Source organism: Haematobia irritans, chromosome 5 (genome assembly GCF_050003625.1).
Source record: "Haematobia irritans isolate KBUSLIRL chromosome 5, ASM5000362v1, whole genome shotgun sequence".
Lineage (NCBI taxonomy): Eukaryota > Metazoa > Arthropoda > Insecta > Diptera > Muscidae > Haematobia > Haematobia irritans.
This window is the reverse complement of record NC_134401.1, coordinates 169,045,585-169,065,380: the sequence shown is the minus strand read 5'-3', so window position 1 is coordinate 169,065,380 and position 19,796 is coordinate 169,045,585. Positions and strand designations below refer to the sequence as shown.

Below are 19,796 nucleotides of genomic sequence, written 5' to 3'. Positions count from 1 at the left end.
TTAGCTTGAAATTTTGCACACGGAGTACAATAGGTAGTATAGTCATGTGTGCCAAATTTGATTGAAATCGGTTCAGATTTAGATATAGCTTCCATTTATATTTTTCGCCCGATATGGACTTATATGGCCCCAGAAGCCAGAGTTTTGGCCCAATTTGGTTGAAATTTTGCACTAGGAGTACAATTAGTAATATAGTCATGTAATATATAAATAAATAAATAAATCGCCACTGCTTAGTCGAAAAGTTGTAAAAATGACTCTACATATATATCGAGCGATAAATCATAAATAAACTTTTGCGAAGTTTCCTTAAAATTGCTTCAGATTTAAATGTTTCCCATATTTTTTTACTAACATTGTGTTCCACCCTAGTGCATTAGCCAACTTAAATTTTGAGTCTATAGATTTTGTAGGTCTATCAAATTCTGTCCAGATCGAGTGATATTTAAATGTATGTATTTGGGACAAACCTTTATATATAGCCCCAACACATTTGACGGATATGGTATCGAAAATTTAGATCTACAAAGTAGTGCAGGGTATAATATAATCGGCCTTTAGACTTTCCTTACTTGTTTTCATCTAGATTTGATCAAATTTTGACATGAATATATTAGTTTTCATTTATAATTTTGTTTTCATAATAATTTTAGTTTTCATTTATAGTTTTAGAGATAGTAATCGCGAAAATAAAGGGATTTTCAACTCGAAAACCAAACAGAGTACCGGTCACGACTTGGATTAATTACAAATTAATTACATCACAGGATAGGTCCGACAATGGCAATTTGCACACATTTCTCGTGGGGAAATTTTACTTTTACTATTAGGGCCTGTTCGAAACCGAAACTTTTTACTATGGTGAGATATCAAATTACTATGGTAAAAAAACAATTGCTAATTTGGTGTACTCATTTCTTTAACAAATAAAATTACTTTTTGTTCGTTTTATTTATTTGAGCAATTAATATAATCAAAACATGCCCAGCCTTGTGATGTCGTAAATGTCAAGAATTTTAAATAAATGTCAATTTTTTACTAGCCCCCTGGGCTAGTGAAATTATACTCACCTCGATTTACGTCAAATTTTTACCAATGCTAGTAAAAAGTTTCGGTTTCGAACAGGCCCTTAATAGAAAAAATTAATATGAAATGTCTTTCTAAAATCCATTTTAAACCTATAGAAAATATATTGCCGCTTTAATTATAATTTATTTAGTTCATCAACTAATCTGCAAAATAAATCCTTACATTTAATTAGAATTTACAATTTTGATCCGTACACAATCCTACGTTTATCATAGATCTGCTAAATGTAATAACAAATTATACATTTACACATATAGACTTATATACTAATCTTTTAAGCTATAGAAATAGATAATTACTCTAAACAACTTGCAAATGCATAGACTCATCTTCTAACTTCGGTGCATTATCGTAACGTACGAATTTATTAATTTGGAATGTTTCATCTTCATGATAGTCGCTGTCGACCACAAAAATATCAACTACCTTTTCAATTGTGTACTGTTCTTGTAGTAAAGTATTGATAAAAATCAAGGGTGTCACTTTAATCAAGCCCAATTTGGATGGACAAATGGTTAATGGAAATTCCCGATATTGTCCAGGATCAATACTACCTAAAGCAAATTCAGCTGATCCTGTGTAAGGACAATTGAAATCGATTGGTGTTGGCAATTTTACTATTAAATCCATAGGCCTTTCAGCAGTATTGGTTACACGACACGTGAATGTAAATGGTTCTCCAACCTTGACGATGTTTAAAGCATCTATGACTTCTAAACGCACATCTTTGTATTCAAAGGGCTGTAAATGAAAGCAATATAAATTGATTTGGGATTTCTCCACAAGATATTACTTTAATACTTACTAATCTTTGGAGTTGGCTGGTTTGGAGACGACCTTTTTCACCCAAATTTGAACGCCAAACTATATCAAGTTTCCCCACATTATTAGCAGCACGTAACGCCTTTATATCCTTGGCAATTTCAGGCTTTGGCTGTAAATAATAAAGTTTATCTATGCAATGCAATGGTAAACATTATATAGAGAAAAATAATTCACCTTAATACAGTACAGGAACTGACAACTATTATTGGGTTGTAGCATATTTTTGGAAGTAAAAACGGATTCGCCGTTTGGTAGCGTATTTAAAGAAGTAACCGTATATTGATCTGAACTATCAAGTTCCACTTTCTCTAAGCAAAACGGTCCCGTAGTTATATTTTGTATGCTGGCTTCTAAATATATTTCATCCATTTCAGCATTATAGAACTTGGTTTTGACATCGAGTGGTTTCAAAACTTGGAATTTGAAAAATTTTCGGAAATATTGCGGCAGTCCGGCTGGAGTAATATAATTCACTTCACATACCAAACTAAAATTCAAAATGGTTTTAGTATTAGTTCTAATATATTTCTTCTTTGAAATTGCTCCTGGACTTACATATGTGTTCCAATTTCTTTCACCTCGTAGCTAAAATAACATGCAACGATATGAGAAGATTTATATGAAAGAATGAAATATATGGACCTACCGACACGTATCATCTAATGTCTCATCAGGACCCAGTGTGGCCGGTTTAGTTTTGTTTTCATGCATTGGTAAATTTATCCGGGTATTGTTAGACTGTAGGTCAGCCTTTACTGTCACACCCTCTACCGGATGAGATGTACAATTATGGACACATATATAACTGGAAAAGGTTTCACCCAAATAGATATTTCCAAATGACTGAGGTAGCAACATAAATTGGCCAGCTGCTAACGTCTCAGCTCCAGCTATAGAAGTGCCCTCGGCTTCCAAGACCTGTTTCAGACTGAATTGTGGCAGATCCCGCGGTTCACATGATATCACTTGCGGGGCTACTAGTGTTGGCCGAGTAAGACGCATCACTGAAATGCACAAAATTAATGGTTTTAAAAATTAAATTAATTAAAAATCATTTTCCGATTAAATTCATTCTCCTAGATCGACTATTTAGCAGACTTTTGGGATCGCATACAAGATTTCGTAGCAATGGAAATGGCGGGGCGTGAAATACATTTATGCAGATATTACCTTTTAGCGCAAGCAAATGTTCTCCTTGCTCAATTGGGTTCATTTTATCGCCGAAATAGTATTTTTCTGTAAATCTTTAAAACTGTACACAAATCAGCTGTCCACGTAAATGTTTACATTTTTGGCAAACCAGCTGTTAAATGCCAAAGCAAAATCGTTGCCACATCGTTAGAAGTAGTTCGAAGCCACCGTAAAGTTAGGGACTGCGCTAACTTTGTATGTGTTTGGCTCAGTGTACACTTCTTTGTATCGAAAATAAATCTGTAATAACAGAATAAAATCATAACTTTGTTTTTGAAATTGGAAACTGGTGGGAAATGATTGAAAAAGTTTATTTCCTTTAATTGAATTGAAAAAGTTTATTTCCTTTAATTTAATTACTGTTTTATGCCCCGTGCAGATTATAAGTTTAAGGTCGGTCTTGTTATGGATCTAAAAATGTAATGCGCTTTATGCGCTTTACAGACTATCAGTTATTCCGGACGGAATGTCGGTGTTTGTAAAGAATCTTACAATGTGTCGGATCGATACGACTTGTCGGCGATGACTAAATAATCGGTAAATGTGTTATCGATCCCATAAACATGCAGCAGTATCGATTATGCCTTCGGACTTAACTTATAATGTGCACAATATATGGGATATGTTCGACACGAGCACTGTCGTCCGGAATAAGTGATAGTCTGTAAAGCGCATTACACACTATCAGTTATTCCGGACGGAATGTCGGTGTTTGTAAAGAATCTTATGCGCTTTACAGACTATCAGTTATTCCGGACGGAATGTCGGTGTTTGTAAAGAATCTTACAGTGTGTCGGAACGATACGACTTGTAGGCGATGACTAAATAATCGGTAAATGTGTTATCAATCCCATAAACATGCAGCAGTATCGATTATGCCTTCGGACTTAACGTATAATGTGCACAATATATGGGATATGTTCGACACGAGCACTGTCGTCCGGAATAACTGATAATCTGTAATGCGCTTTACAGACTATCAGTTATTCCGGACGACAGTGCTCGTGTCGAACATATCCCATATATTGTGCACAATATAAGTTAATTCCGAAGGCATAATCGATACTGCTGCATGTTTATGGGATCGATAACACATTTACCGATTATTTAGTCATCGCCGACATGTCGTATCGATCCGACACACTATAAGATTCTTTACAAACACCGACATTACGTCCGGAATAACTGATAGTCTGTAAAGCGCATAAAGCGCATTAAGTGTGTCGGATCGATACGACTTGTCGGCGATGACTAAATAATCGGTAAATGTGTTATCGATCCCATAAAAATGCAGCAGTATCGATATGCCTTCGGACTTAAGGCCGGTACTATGTTCATTCTTGCGAAAAATTTTTATGGAAACCATTATTTCGCACATAGAAAGCGGCGTTTTTTTAGGTAGCTTGGAGCGCTATTTTACAGGGAGCGATATTGGATTAAGTTGGTGGTTGTTGCTTGTTTTTACAAAATAACATTTTATTTTTCCTTGGGCAATTGATCTGCTATTCCTTTGATCCTTTGTATAGTTTCGGAACAAAAATATGGTCCGTGTTTGATTTATAAACCCGCACAAATAGTTTTTAATAAATAAATTATTTCTTAATTCACATTGCAAATGGCGCCGTGCTATAAACGTCAGTTTTTCAACATGAAAAAACAAAGTATCACAAATGGAAAAAATTTCGCAAATTTTTCGCATTTTTTGGTTTTGTATGGAGTTTCAACGCGAAAACCGAACAGAGTACCGGCCTTTAACTTAAAATGTGCACAATATATGGGATATGTTCGACACGAGCACTGTCGTCCGGAATAACTGATAATCTGTAAAGCGCATAACGTAGCCGTATTATAACGGCAACGTATGATTTTTTGGCGATTACCCAACTTGAAAACAACGTACACTCAAAAAACAAATTTGTTGTGCCAACCAATTCTTTTGCCAACCAAATTATTCGGTCCCATCTACTACCAGAATATAACTGACAAAATTTGTCAAAGCAACCAACTGTTGTCTTGCACAACAGTGTATCAATTTGTTTGGATAACTAAAATTTGGGCACATTATAAGTCTAATTGGTAATCCCAACCAATAAGATTTTATTCGTTTGTTGAAACAACTATTTATTATTTTCGGACAACCAATGCTTGAGAAATTAAAGAAACCATTTGGTGAATTAATTTAGTCTGTATTTAATTTTAATACATATTAATATTTTTATTGACTATTGACCTAATAAAACGTCGTCATCTTTAGAACCTTTTATGAACTGCAAAAGAAACTCCATGAAATTGCGAAATCTACACAATTTTCAGGTCCAAGGAGCTCAAAATATTTTTTTTTAAATTTCTGGAAGAAAAGGACATAAGGACAGACACAATATAAAAAAATGCGTTAACGTTAAAAAATGTACCTTTGATCGTGTTCTGTTGGCAAAGTTTGCCGATTTGAGTGGCAGTACCACAATGTACCCAAAACCCCAACAGAGACTAAAAACTGAATGGAAATGATGCAGATGCTGCTGATGCTCCACTCACAATTACCCGATCGTGACTCACGCATGGACCTTGAAATGTTGTTATGTCTTTGCACCAGAATCTTTCTTCAGTTCCGATCGATTTTAAGTTCGATGGCGAGGTAACAAATCTATATATTTACCATTCACATCCTCGGAAATCGTCACATTTCTTAAAATATCTCTAGTAGGGAAGAACGTAAGTGAGTGAGTGGTACTAATTTCATTTGATGATTATGTTACTCACCACTTAAGAATGCAGCTACCGAATTAAAAAGAATATATATCTAATTCACAGGAAGTCTTTATGGCCAGAATTTTCTCTAATATTGGGTACCCGACATGAAAAATTTGAATTGTATTGAAATTTTGAGAATTTAGAGTTTATAATTAATGAAATCAAACAACAACTTATTTGTTGTCATATTTATGTAGTCCATAGCAACAAATTTCTTTATAACTATAAAATTTGTTAACACAACCACCTTATTGGCTAGGCGGACTTTCAGTTGGGTTTGGTAACGAATTGGCAAAACAAATCAGTTATCACAACAGGGTGGAATAAATTGAAATGGTTAGTTACTTCAATGTATAAATAACGACCAATATTTGGTCGTGTGTACTAACTTTTGGTCACACCACCGTTATATTGATTATATAAACTATCAAACAAGAGAAATAACTAACAATTATTCCACACAATTAAAAATTGTGGGTCTCCACTATCAAACTGTTGTCGTAATCGAATTCCAACCAATAATTTCTCTGGGTGTACCAACAAACTATCAAGAACTGGCAGAAAAAAGTTTTTTTTTTTACATTTCAAATGAATTTCACCAAAATTACTAATTTCTCATCGTCCATTTTAAAGGCCGGTATGCACCTCTAGCGAAATTTTCGGTAGCAAAAATGTATTTAAGTCTACAACAAAAAAACAGGGCTGTGTACACAAATTTTAAACCAGCTAATCGCTTTTAAAAATTGTTAATATATGTTCCAAATATTCCTCAAATACATTGTTTATTATTTACAGATATTTTAAAACTTTTACGCACACAATGATTGTAATAAATTAAATGTGTGCTGCCAAAATATGCTTTTGACAACCCTGTTATTTTCATTAGAGGTGCGTACCAGCTTACGAAATTGAACGCTACCGAAAATTTCGTTAGCATAAATAGCAATGCATTTCTTATGGGAATGAAATTTTTCGCTAGAGGTGCATACCGGCCTTAAGGTGGGTATTAAGTTCGAATTTAGCCGCTAAAATCGTAATTTTTTCACGATTACTTTTCTTTAATAATCCATTTTAATGAATACAAACATTGTGAAAATTTGCTTTGGGATATTCCCCATCAAGTTATAATGAAATCTGCAACAAAAATGTATAATTTTATGACTTTTTTTAGAGATTTAATTTTCACTTTAGTGAAAATTAGCGGCTAAAGGTAAGTACTATGTTCGCTTTTCGCGTTGAAATTTTCGTGGTTACTTTATTAAAACAGCTGAATACAAAGCAGATAAATTGACTCAATTGATGCGCAGTTTCTTGTTCCTCTAGATTTCGACAAGACGTTACAGGAATAAGTTTATATATTTTCTCGCTTATCGTATTTTTCTTCGATCACGCTTGTTTTTTTGGTCAGCTGATACGACAACGATACGTAAATTTTTGTTTTTTGCTGAATCTTACGACACGCGTACGTTGTGCAAACGTTGGGTAATCGTTTATATGGGCTGCCGCATATCGAAAACAAACAGCTGACACGCCACGCTACGCTTACGACCCGTTTTTGAATATATAACCAGGCCTTTATCCGGACAACAGTGCTCGTGTCGAACATATCCCACATTGGCCACATTATAAGTTAAGTCCGGAGGCAAAATCGATACTGCTGCATGTTTATGGGATCGATAACACATTTACCGATTATCTCGTTATCGCCGACAAGTCGTATCGATTGGACACACAGGTTACACAAGGCGTGTGTGTGTGGTAGAGCTGTCAATCGGGATAAATCCCGTCCCGACATCCCTGGATTTTTATTTTGAATCTCGGGATTTTACAGAATCCCGAAAAAATAATTCCAATTTGTTAAAATTGTGGCTTTTTATGATTGTTTGTTAATAAATTGGAGTCTGCATTCATTGTAAACGGCCCTCAGATTTCATATCCGTCGAAAATATGTCAAGATCGCATTCATCTGATAAAAATTTGGATGTCTTGATATCTTTAGTTAAATCGATGAAGTACAAAAGGATTACCACAATTTGTTAAAATTGTGGCTTTTTATGATTGTTTGTTAATAAGTTGGAGTCTGCATTCATTGTAAACGGCCCTTAGATTTCATATCCGTCGAAAATATGTCAAGATCGCATTCATCTGATAAAAATTTGGATGTCTTGATATCTTTAGTTAAATCGATGAAGTACAAAAGGATTACCACAAACATACGAAAATACACCTAATCTAAACTAATCCGCAAAATGTTTTGCTGAATAAGATAGCAATATGAATTTTTTTTTTGTCATATTATTTTTGTTTTTCTCTTCTTCACAATGTTGTTGAATTAATGATGTTGAATTAAACTAAATTGGTTTAATGTACAACAATTTTTGCGCTGTAGATTGTTATTACTTACAATATTTAAAAAATCCCAAAAATTTCGGGATCCCGAAAAAATCCCGGGATTCTATATAAATTGAAATCACGGGATCTCGAATGATTGAGGTGTACCATATCAGCCAGCTAATGTGTCTACCTTATAAATGTACACTGTGTGTACCATCCCCATTGGATATCAGACTGCGTTGAAAATGCCATATAGCTTTGATGTGTTAAAACCAGCTGACCGAGAGGCCGAAATTGTTTTTCTTTTTTAGTCTTTAAATTAAATATTAAAAATGTGGCCGATTATAATGGCAATTCTGCGTAGAAACGCAGTTTATATTACATTACCCATAGCTGGAGTTGTTGGTTTCATTGGATATAATCTGGAGAGCTTGTTATCCGATAAATATACCCCATATAGCAGTAAGTACCTACGATAAGGTTTTTTTTTGACGTAACTTTACAATATTTCGAAATATTAAAACACAAACGTGCAGTGCATTGATCATTTGTCTGTATCCTTTCAGAGTCAATACAGGAAAGAAGAGCCGAACGTTTAGCAGAAGATGAAGATTTGGCGAATGCTACTAATGTTGAGAAATTAAAATTTAAAGAAAATAGCGTACTGGAAAGAAATCTATCTCCTTCTTTACAAAAGAAAATATAATATTACAATTTAAAATAACCAAATATTGTAATTTTATATTTATTATTATTAATCTTAGTACATTGGCTTAGAAAGAACCTAGACAACAATACTGTGATTTGAGATTTGCTAACTATACATACATTTATAATAGCAATAAAATGAAATTGTTTAATAAAATTGTTAAGGTTTTTTTATTCAGTTTTATTCTGTTTGGTATATGTTCGTATTTTGACAAACTGTCATCACCGCCCCAGTGGCCTAATGGATAAGGCATCGGCCTCCTAAGCCGGGGATTGTGGGTTCGAGTCCCATCTGGGGTAAAGTCAAATACTTTTTTTTATCCATAACATCATTTTTATTTATCAAAGCGTTTAAATATGTTTTACCCATTTACGCGACTTCTATATAGACAATTTTGGGGAGAAATACGAATGGGGCAGTGAAAGCATTATTATGGTTTCCTCCTCGCACAAGAACAATTGTATTTTAATAAATAAAAACAAATAAATAAAAAGATGAACATTGTTGTTCATCGAATGCATCCCTTGCGGGGATCGAACCCGCGACCTTTGGATTAGAAGTCCAACGCGCTATCCTCTGCGCCAAAGGGACAGTTGTTGCCAGATCCACCAATGCTTCATTTGAGACTGGCGTCATGCTAATATTGCCACAGGGTGTCTCAAAATATACAATATATTAATTAAAAACAGAGATGTTTAGCTCAGTGTGTCTCTTGTGTTACCTTTGAAATGATCAGACCTTTCAATTTATCGTTCGACAAGTAGCACTTGAAATGTTTCTACACTTTTCCACAACAACAAACTATTTTATATTCTGAGTTATCCGAAAAATGACACAAACGTCTTCCAGTAAACATATGAACAAATCAAATTTCATATTTAAAATAAAATTAGCACTTGTATTAGAAACAGTACCACCTTTTGATACCATTTCCTAGCAATTTAGCTTTTAATTTTAGAAACCTAAGCAAGTATCTTGATGTTGATAAACTAAAGGAATCAAAGCGGTATAAATAGTAGACCAACCCAATGCGGTACGAAAATGCTACTGGTCGAAAAAACTGGGTTACTTAATTGAGATGACGATTCTATATCGAAACACGGCATCAACACCAATATGTATTGATGGATTTTCTGTCAGTTCGAGAACTCTCTATCAGTGAATAAAAGTTAAAGTAAATTTTTGAAAAAATCTGTTTTACAAATACTGCCTCAACGACTTACTTTTTTAAATAGGTATTTCAAATTGAGCGTATGGCTGTTTGCATCCAGTTTCGAATAAATTCCAAAAATATAAATAAACAGGTTCTCGGAAACTGAGAACATATACGCGCAAAAGTAGCCGATGGTGTACCTTTTATAGTGTGTTGTCCGCTGGGATGTCATTTCGACTTCGGAGAGAAAAGATGGGACCTTGATGAACATATTGACACAAAACACTGGTGTTTATTAGTTTTGATCATTTCCAAACACTATTCTGAAATCGTCGCTGTTTCTGGTCTAAAGCTAGCACGTGTGGCATCTAACGAAATAATGTACAAGGCCATAAATAAATTTCACTTTACGGTTATTCAAAATAATTTTGCAGATATTTAGGCGGAAATTGAATGTTAACTAATTTGTTAAAATAAGAGCCCAAAAAATTTAATTGTTGTCATCCCTTGCGGGGATCGAACCCGCGACCTTTGGATTAGAAGTCCAACGCGCTATCCTCTGCGCCAAAGGGACACTTGACTTTAGCTTCGCCAAAACAATTCAGTGGATGTGTTTTTTTTATGGATTAAGAATGAGGTCAAGATTTTAACAAAAATAATTATGCAAATTTATTAATACATATATGTATTATTAATTAATATTTTCGTTTTGTGGGGAACAGAAAAAATAATGTAACAAAAGTGCGCGAAAGTTATATTTCATTTGTGGTTTTTGAGAATTCATAGTTATTTTATAAACAAAAATTACAGAGATGAAATGATTACCATTCATACACTAAAAAAAAATATTGACCTAAAGTGAAAGATAATGCGTCCTAAATTTTAGGACACACAATTTCAACAGTATTAAGGACAATTTTCTTTAAAACAATGAAATTTTTATTAAAATAAAGAAGTACCTAATCTTTACTTTTACATTTTTTCATTAAATTTAGAACATAGATTTTCAATTTATAGATTAAGGACAAAATTCTTTAAAACAATGGAATTTCAATTAAAATAAAGAAGTACCTAACCTTTACTTTTACATTTTTTTTTCATTAAGTTTAGGGCACGAATCTTTGAAATTTTCGTCCCTCCATTAAAATCGAAGACATACGATTTTAAGGAAGTAAGGAAATTTTCCTTAAATTAAAGAAATACATTTTTGATATATAGAAATAGTTTATAAACTAAATGAGATATTGAATCTTTGGATTAAAGAATAAAGACTTAGGTTTTTTATCATTAGTTTAAAGTTTTGTTTTTTCAATTAAGAAAACATTTTTTTATATTAAAGTTTCAATTTGGATATTTAAACTGGAATTGAATTGTACGGATTTGTTAATATACCACAAGAAATAGCATGAGAAGTCGATAAATTAGATTTGTACCCTAATTTTATAGAGCCTAGATTCAAAGTTACACTCAACTTTTCTGTAAGGAAAATGTAGATTAATTATACTATGACATCGATATCACAAATATATTTACGTAAATATAATATAATATAATTATTATTATGTATAGTTAATTAGTACCTTTGATGGATCACTGTTTTGGGTGTAGATACTCTGAAAATAATATTGACTTAATATGGAAGATTATGCAACTTAAATTTTTGGACACGCAATATACACAATGGATAAATTTCTTTAAAATAATGAAAATTTTATTTTCTTTATTTTAAAGAAGTCGCATCTTTGGCTCGGAATCAATAACAAAATCCTTAAGAGAAGATCAAAGTCTGTGGGTCCAAGTGAACTTATTTTCGAGTGTAGCTTCTTAAAATATGGCTGCATTTTAAAGAAGCCATATCCTTGTTTCGGAATCTATACCATAATCCTTATGGGAAGGTCAAAATCTTTGGGAAATTTCTATTTCTTGTTTTCAAAATTTCGCAAAATCAAAAATTCTTAGTTTCATCAAAACGTCCTATATTCCTTTTTGGCCTAAAACATTTTGCGATAGAGTCCTTGTTTAAGGTTTAGTTTGTTGTTTGTGTAATGTCACCCTGTCATTATATCCAAAATTAGAGCAATACAAAAACAAAGGTATGTAATGTAGTAAAAATCATATGTCGTCGTCGGACAACATCAAATTTGTTTTTTTTTATTTATGAAGATACCCAGATCGATGTGATCATCATCCGGTTATTAAGTGGGAGGGGAAACCACTACCACCCCACCCCTTTTGTAAAGAAATTGAGTTTTTGTTCTAGGTTTTATCATCACATTTATATTTACCATAATCGTTATTGTTCTCGTTATTAAGTTCATTGATCTAGATTTTTTTGTCATTGTTCTTACTTTAAAATACATCGATAATTGAAACCGATGTCTCTTACAATCATCCCTTGCGGGGATCGAACCCGCGACCTTTGGATTAGAAGTCCAACGCGCTATCCTCTGCGCCAAAGGGACATGTTGGGAGGCGCTGCCGCAAAAGTTTATACAAAATTATCAATCATTCTTATGAAAAGTGAAATAAAAATTACAAATTCATTCTTAAAGAAAATAAAAAATCTAAGACAAATATTTACATCGTCGTTATCATCTTCGTTTGTTCAATCGCTTAACCAATAAGAAGACCATAGATTATGCATAACTGGGTGGGTATAAGTGTATGAGTGGCCAGAACAAATGGGGTTACCATATTAAAAAATCGATTGCCGGTAAATAAACAGTAAAAATGTATGTCTATAAAATTAAATATCGCAATATTACGTCAAATATTTTATAATAGCATGTGTTCGTAAGAATAGAATGCTAAATTTTTTAATTCCATACAGTCATAAAACAAATAACGTTCTATTTTTTGTGTTTAGATATACATCCCTTATTCAAGCAGTTTTGCTTTAACTTTTGGACTTAACACTCTTTTCTAGAGTATCTAACCCTCCCAGTGCTCACAATTGTTTGATTAACACAACAATCTGTTACATGTAATCGTGGAGTATTTGTAGTTTATTATAAGACTTGTGAGTGCTACGTTCATAGCCTCGGTGGCGCAGTAGGCAGCGCGTAAGTCTCATAATCTTAAGGTCGTGAGTTCGAGCCTCACCCGGGGCATTCGTTTTTACAGAAAAAATGTATAGAAATATTTTTTTTTATTTATTTACTGTTTGTTATTTTTGTTTCTTATTGGTTAATTAAATGAAGGTAGCTGACACGAAATGTTGCCAATTCAAATGACCATATTATTTTTTGTGAAATTATTTTATTATATTTAACTTTATCATTCAGTGAGCAACCCATAGATATATTGGTCTCAGACTCCATACATATTCTAGGTCGTGGTGAAATTCTGAGACGATCTCGCAACGTCCGTCTGTTGGAATCATGCTGACTTCCGAACGAAAAAAGCTATTGGCTTGAGACAATTGATGTAGGTCGGATGATATTGTAATCGAGCCATTTTAGACCTCGTTTAAAGGGTGATACGGTCAAAATTTGGTCAACATAAACTTGACGTATTTCTTTCAATTTTGCATTTAAAAAACCTGAACACCCCTCATTTTGAAGTTGTGTGTGTGTAGAATGTTGCTCCTATTTATACCCTGCGCCACACTGTGGAACAGGGTATTATAAGTTAGTGCATATGTTTGTAACACCCAGAAGGAGACGAGATAGACGAGATGGTGTCTTTGGCAATAATGCTCAGGGTGGGTCCCTGAGTCGATATAACCATGTCCGTCCGTCCGTCTGTCTGTGAACACATTTTTGTGATCAAAGTCTAGGTCGCAATTTAAGTCCAATCGCCTTCAAATTTGGCACATGTTCCTAATTTGGGTCAGAATAGAACCCTATTGATTTTGAAGAAATCGGTTCAGATTTAGATATAGCTCCCATATATATCTTTCGCCCGATATGCACTAATATGGACTCAGCAGCCAGAGTTTTATACTGATTTGCTTGAAAATTTGTACAAACATAACACGTAGTCGTATAGTCAAATGTGCAAAATTTGATTGAAATCGGTTCAGATTTAGATATAGCTCCCATATGTATCTTTCGCCCGATATGGACTAATATGGTTCTAAAAGCCAGAGTTTTAGCCCAATTTGGTTGAAATTTTGCAGAGGGAGAAGATTTAGCATTGTAGCTATGCGTGCCAAATTTGGTTGAAATCGATTCAGATTTAGATATAGCTCCCATATATATCTTTCGCCCGATATGCACTTATATGTACCCAGAAGCCAGAGTTTTATCCCGATTAGCTTGAAATTTTGCACAAGGAGTACAGTTGATAGTGTAGTCATGTATGCCAATTTTGATTGAAATCGGTTCAGATTTAGATATAGCTTCCATATATATTTTTCGCCCGATATGGACTTATATGGCCCCAGAAGCCAGAGTTTTGGTCCAATTTGGTTGAAATCTTGCACTAGGAGTACAATTAGCAATATAGTCATGTGTGCCAAATTTGATTGAAATCGGTTCAGATTTAGATATAGCTCCCGTATATATGTTTTTCTGATTTCGACAAAAATTGTCAAAATACCAACATTTTCCTTGTTAAATCGCTACTGCTTAGTCGAAAAGTTGTAAAAATGACTCTAATTTTCCTAAACTTATAATACATATATATCGAGCGATAAATCATAAATAAACTTTTGCGAAGATTCCTTAAAATTGCTTCAGATTTAAATGTTTCCCATATTTTTTTTTACTAAAATTGTGTTCCACCCTAGTGCATTATCCAACTTAAATTTTGAGTCTATGGATTTTGTAAAAGTCTATCAAATTACGTCCAAATCGAGTGATATTTAAATGTATGTATTTGGGACAAACCTTTATATATAGCACCCAACACATTTGACGGATGTGATATGGTATCGAAAATTTAGATCTACAAAGTGGCGCAGGGTATAATATAGTCGGCCCCGCCCGACTTTAGACTTTCCTTACTTGTTTTATTTTGGAATTCACTCTTCAGTTGTCAAAATGCCGCCCAAGCAAGAAGAGCAGCGTGTCAAAATTTTGCTCGCGCATCGCGAAAATCCAAGCTACTCGCACGCAAAGCTGGCAAAATCGCTAAAAGTTGCCAAATCAACCGTTACAAATGTAATTAAAGTGTTTGGGGAACGTTTGTCGACAGCCAGGAAGTCTGGATCGGGGGGAAATCGAAAACCGGAAGCCACTGAGACGACAAAGAGAGTTGCCGGTAGTTTCAAGCGAAATCCTAACCTCTCTCTCCGAGATGCCGCAAATAAGCTGGGTGTATCGTCTACAACCGTGCATCGAGCCAAAAAACGAACCGGACTATCGACTTACAAGAAGGTAGTGACTCCAAATCGCGATGATAAACAAAATAAGACGGCCAAAGCGCGATCTCGGAGGCTATACACGACGATGCTGACGAAGTTTGACTGCGTGGTAATGGACGACGAAACCTACGTCAAAGCCGACTACAAGTACCCTGCCAGCATTTCAAAGTTCCATTTCATCGTCATCGTTACTACAGACTCGTAAATGTCACTTCAACCATCATGAAAAGGTACATCAAAAAGTACATGAAAGTATTTTGCCATCCCTACTACGATTTTATTTTTTGTGAAACGCCAAGCGCAACCAGCTTGTTATATTTTAATTAAATAAAAACGAAAATAAAGTTCTGAAAACATAGATTATACGCTTAAAATTGCGAAAGGTATATTGGTGAACAATTTTTGATTTTCCAAATGGAATAAAGTGATTGTTTTTCAGATATTTTACAGACATGCTGCTTCCATCAAATAAAAACACTAGTTGATAGACGCTGCAACATGTAACTCGCTACTTGTAACTCAACATCATCATTAATGCTAAAAATTATTTAAAATGTAATGTGATAGTGGTATAAATGTTATATTTTTAAGAATTTGTAAATGTTTACACAAATTAATAAATATCTAAACAAACGTGTTTTACTCGACCACAATGATTCTTTTACAACTATCTTAAAATGCACTTTTTCTGATTGTTTGGAGGGTCCCTTATTGGCGTCGTTCTAAATTGATCTATAAAGGCACCTAATAATTGCACTCATGCGAAACCTTTTTGTAGTAACTTTTGCGTGGTACAACTTCTCAATAGTGACGGCGCTTTTCCGACGAGTTTTTGATATCGTATACGATTGTTTTCGACGTGGTGGAGATTCTCAGAAGTGTCGTCAAATTCCAAAAATGTTGGCAGGGTAGCTTCCGGGACAGGACTTTTATACGGCAAAAGGAAGGGGAAAGGTAGCAGATATTTTCAAGCACATAAAACTGTTAAAGTTCGCAAAGAAATATCTGGTTTGGCATGCCATCTGTACCTGTGGCTTGAAAAGCAGCATTTTCATAGCTTCCGGGACTGTCAACCAAGAAATTTACGTGGAAGAGTGTTTGAATAAACGTCTGCTGCCTTTCCTGAAGAAACACGGTTGTTCCGTACTGTTTTGGCCGGATTTGCCATTTTGCCATTACGGTAAAAAGGCCATGGAGTGGTACGCCGCCAACAACGTGCAGGTGGTTCCCACGGATAAGAACACTCCCAACACGCCAGAGCTGCGCCCAATTGAGAAATACTGGGCTATTGTCAAGCGGAACCTAAAGAAGACCAAAAAAACTGCTAAGGACGAGCAGCAGTTCAAGGCAAACTGGCTTTCTGCGGCGAAGAAGGTGGACAAGGTGGCTGTACAAAATCTGATGGCAGGTGTTAAGAGTGAGGCCCGGCAATTCGGATTTGGAAAAGCGAAAGCCTAACTGAATATTTTTCCTGAATTTTATACTAATTGAACTTGAAAAAGAAATTTAATTTGATTTTTTAAATAAACGATTTCACCGATTTACACGCGCTTTCCCTTGACCAAATTTTGACCTTATCACCCTTTAGGTATAGCCCCCATATAAACCGACTGCCAGATTTGATTTCGGGAGATTCGATCCGGTTCAAATGTGGTACGTGATATCAATATATGCCTTCTAAACAACCATGCAAAAATTGACCTATATTGGTCATATATAGCTAGTGTTGTGAGTATTGGGGATTTTCCCCCAACTCGGGATATTTCTTCGTGGATGGGGATACAATTTTTGAGTTGGGAACTTGGGGATTTGGTGGGGAATTTCCAGAAATTTGGGGATTTTTGTGGGGAATTTTCAAAATCTGTTCAGTATAATAAATGAGAAGAAAAGAATTTCATATAAACTATAAACCTAAAATGTATTCCTTGGCTAAGAAATTTATTTACTATTGTCAAATTATTTCGTAAGGATTTGTGTCGAAATATTGCCCCCTCATCTACGTATATCACTGATTTGGAAAATATATCGCATACAAATTGACCGATCCCAATTTTATTTTTTGGTTCTTACTATTTAGAACTAAAATTTGATTCATAAGTACGAGGGCGGTTCGGAAACTTCTTAGCCTATCAATGATAGAGAATAGTTAGTTTTTCAAAAATATTTTTATTTTTCAATATAATCTCCTGAAACTTCAATACACGTAGTCCAACGTTTTTCTAGCAATTATATCCCTTGATTAAAATAGTTTTCCTCAAGGTCTTCAAAATAGTGGTTTACAACTGTAATTACATCTTCATTTGAGGTAAAACGCTTGCCAGCAAGGAATTTTTCACATTTGAGAACAAGTAAAATTCACTGGGAGCTAAATCAGGAGATTATGGTGGGTGGTCAAGCAACTCGTACTTTAATTCGTTGAGTTTAGCCATTGGTAAAACACTCTTGTGGGCTGGTGCGTTGTCTTGATGAAAAATTATGTTTTTGTGTTGTAAGCCAGGACGATTTTCTCGAATTTGTACATTTAATTGATTTAAAAGGTTGCAATAGTACTCTGAATTTATTGTTTTACCCTTTTGCAGATAGTCAATCAATAAAATACCTTCGAAGTCCCAAAAAACCGTTGCCATAACCTTACCAACCGATTGATTTGTTTTTACCTTCTTTGGGACACTTCATCCAGCTTCAGTCCATTGTTTGGATTGTTCTTTTGTCTCCGGAGTATAGTGGCGGATCCATGCCTCATCAACAGTTATGAAACGACGCTTAAAATCCATTTTATTTCGCTTAAAACGATCCAAACAAGCTTGAGAAATGTTCATTCTTATGCTTTTTTGATCGACTGTTAACAAATGCGGCACCCATCTAGCAGAAAGCTTTTTCATCTGTAGTTCTTCATGCAAACTTAAATGGACTCGATCATTTGAGATGCCCATGATATTAGCAATTTCACGCACTTTTATTCGTCGATCATTTAATACCATATCATGCACTTTGGCTACAATTTCTGTTGTTGTTGCTGTTTTTGGACGTCCACTACGTGGTTCATTTTCAATACTTGTACGGCCACGTTTAAATTCAGCAACCCAATTTTTTACTGTTGCATATGAAGGAGCACTTTCACTTAACACATTCACCATCTCATTATGAATTTCTTGTCCCGATAAACCTTTTTTATGTAAATATTTAATTACAGCACGCATTTCTAATTTTTCCATTGTAAAAAAAATGCCGATGCGTCTTTTTTGAACACCTGTTTCTATATGAAAGAGATGCCAGATCGAAACAAAATTTAACATGTGTTCATAACAGAGATGGAAGTTTCCACACTTACACTTAACTTTTTTCTGTTTATACCGCGATTTTTGTGCTAGGCTAAGAAGTTTCCGAATTGCCCTCGTACATATGTAACATATATTGACCGAACTCCCATTTTTATACCCTCCACCATAGGATGGGGGTATATTAACTTTGTCATTCTGTTTGTAACACATCGAAATATTGCTCTAAGACCCCATAAAGTATATATATTCTGGGTCGTGGTGAAATTCTGAGTCGATCTGAGCTTGTCCGTCCGTCCGTACGTTTGGTACGTGGTGTTAATATATGTCCTCAAACACCCATGCAAAAATTGGTCGAAATCGGTCCATAATTATATATAGCTCCCATATAAACCGATCCCCAGATTTGGCTTGCGAGGCCTCTGAGAGAAGCAAATTTCATCCGATCCGGCTGAAATTTGGTACATGGTGTTAGTATATGGTCTTTAACAACCATGAAAAAATTGGTCCACATCGGTCCATAATTATATATAGCCCCCATATAAACCGATCCCCCGATTTGGCTTGCGAAGCCTCTAAGAGAAGCAAATTTTATCCGATCCGGCTGAAATTTGGTACATGGTGTTAGTATATGGTCTCTAATAACCATGCAAAAATTGGTCTACATCGGTCTATAATTATATAAAGGCCCCATATAAACCGATTTGACCTCCGGAGCCTCGTGGAAGAGCAAAATTCAACCGATTCGGTTGAAATTTGGTACGTGGTGTTAATATATGACCTCAAACACCCATGCAAAAATTGGTCGAAATCGGTCCATAATTATATATAGCTCCCATATAAACCGATCCCCAGATTTGACCTCCGGAGCCCCTTGGAAGAGCAAAATTCATCTGATTCGGTTGAAATTTGGTACTTGATGTTAGTATATGATAATTAACAACCATGCCAAAAGTGGTCCATATCAGTCCATAATCATATATAACCCCCATATAAACCGATCCCGAGATTTGGTTTTCGAGCCTCTTGGAGGAGCATATTTCATCCGAGTCAGTTGAAATTTGGTACATAGTGCTAGTATATGGCCGTTAACAACCATGCCTAACTAGGTCCATATCGAGCTATAGTTATATATAGCCCTCACATAAATCGATCCCC

General features: G+C 34.8%; 2 protein-coding genes, 1 long non-coding RNA gene and 5 other non-coding genes across 8 annotated transcripts; 4 read left to right on the top strand and 4 right to left on the bottom strand.

The window, feature by feature from the left end:
• Positions 1–1,192: 1,192 nt before the first annotated feature.
• On the bottom strand, positions 1,193–3,237 carry LOC142240495 (putative trafficking protein particle complex subunit 13 homolog). The gene is made up of 6 exons (XM_075312195.1): positions 3,085–3,237; positions 2,561–2,918; positions 2,470–2,499; positions 2,089–2,401; positions 1,895–2,023; positions 1,193–1,830 (listed from the first exon to the last, which is right to left on the bottom strand). Exons 1-6 carry the CDS (start codon positions 3,125–3,127, stop codon positions 1,390–1,392), a joined length of 1,314 nt encoding a protein of 437 aa, XP_075168310.1. The 5' UTR covers positions 3,128–3,237; the 3' UTR covers positions 1,193–1,389.
• Positions 3,238–8,441: 5,204 nt separating this feature from the next.
• LOC142238445 (small integral membrane protein 12-A) lies at positions 8,442–9,055 on the top strand. The gene is made up of 2 exons (XM_075310083.1): positions 8,442–8,652; positions 8,757–9,055. The coding sequence occupies exons 1-2, from the start codon at positions 8,523–8,525 to the stop codon at positions 8,894–8,896; spliced, it is 270 nt and encodes an 89-aa protein (XP_075166198.1). The 5' UTR covers positions 8,442–8,522; the 3' UTR covers positions 8,897–9,055.
• A 70-nt stretch (positions 9,056–9,125) lies between these two features.
• Positions 9,126–9,198, top strand: TRNAR-CCU (transfer RNA arginine (anticodon CCU)). Its single transcript has one exon. It is a non-coding gene; the product is annotated as a tRNA-Arg (tRNA).
• A 219-nt stretch (positions 9,199–9,417) lies between these two features.
• Positions 9,418–9,490, bottom strand: TRNAR-UCU (transfer RNA arginine (anticodon UCU)). The gene has a single exon. It is a non-coding gene; the product is annotated as a tRNA-Arg (tRNA).
• Positions 9,491–10,553: 1,063 nt separating this feature from the next.
• On the bottom strand, positions 10,554–10,626 carry TRNAR-UCU (transfer RNA arginine (anticodon UCU)). The gene has a single exon. It is a non-coding gene; the product is annotated as a tRNA-Arg (tRNA).
• Positions 10,627–12,441: 1,815 nt separating this feature from the next.
• Positions 12,442–12,514, bottom strand: TRNAR-UCU (transfer RNA arginine (anticodon UCU)). Its single transcript has one exon. It is a non-coding gene; the product is annotated as a tRNA-Arg (tRNA).
• Positions 12,515–13,089: 575 nt separating this feature from the next.
• Positions 13,090–13,162, top strand: TRNAM-CAU (transfer RNA methionine (anticodon CAU)). The gene has a single exon. It is a non-coding gene; the product is annotated as a tRNA-Met (tRNA).
• A 2,390-nt stretch (positions 13,163–15,552) lies between these two features.
• On the top strand, positions 15,553–16,013 carry LOC142241459 (uncharacterized). Its single transcript, XR_012723644.1, has 2 exons — positions 15,553–15,743; positions 15,800–16,013. It is a non-coding gene; the product is annotated as an uncharacterized LOC142241459 (long non-coding RNA).
• The last annotated feature ends 3,783 nt before the right edge of the window (positions 16,014–19,796 follow it).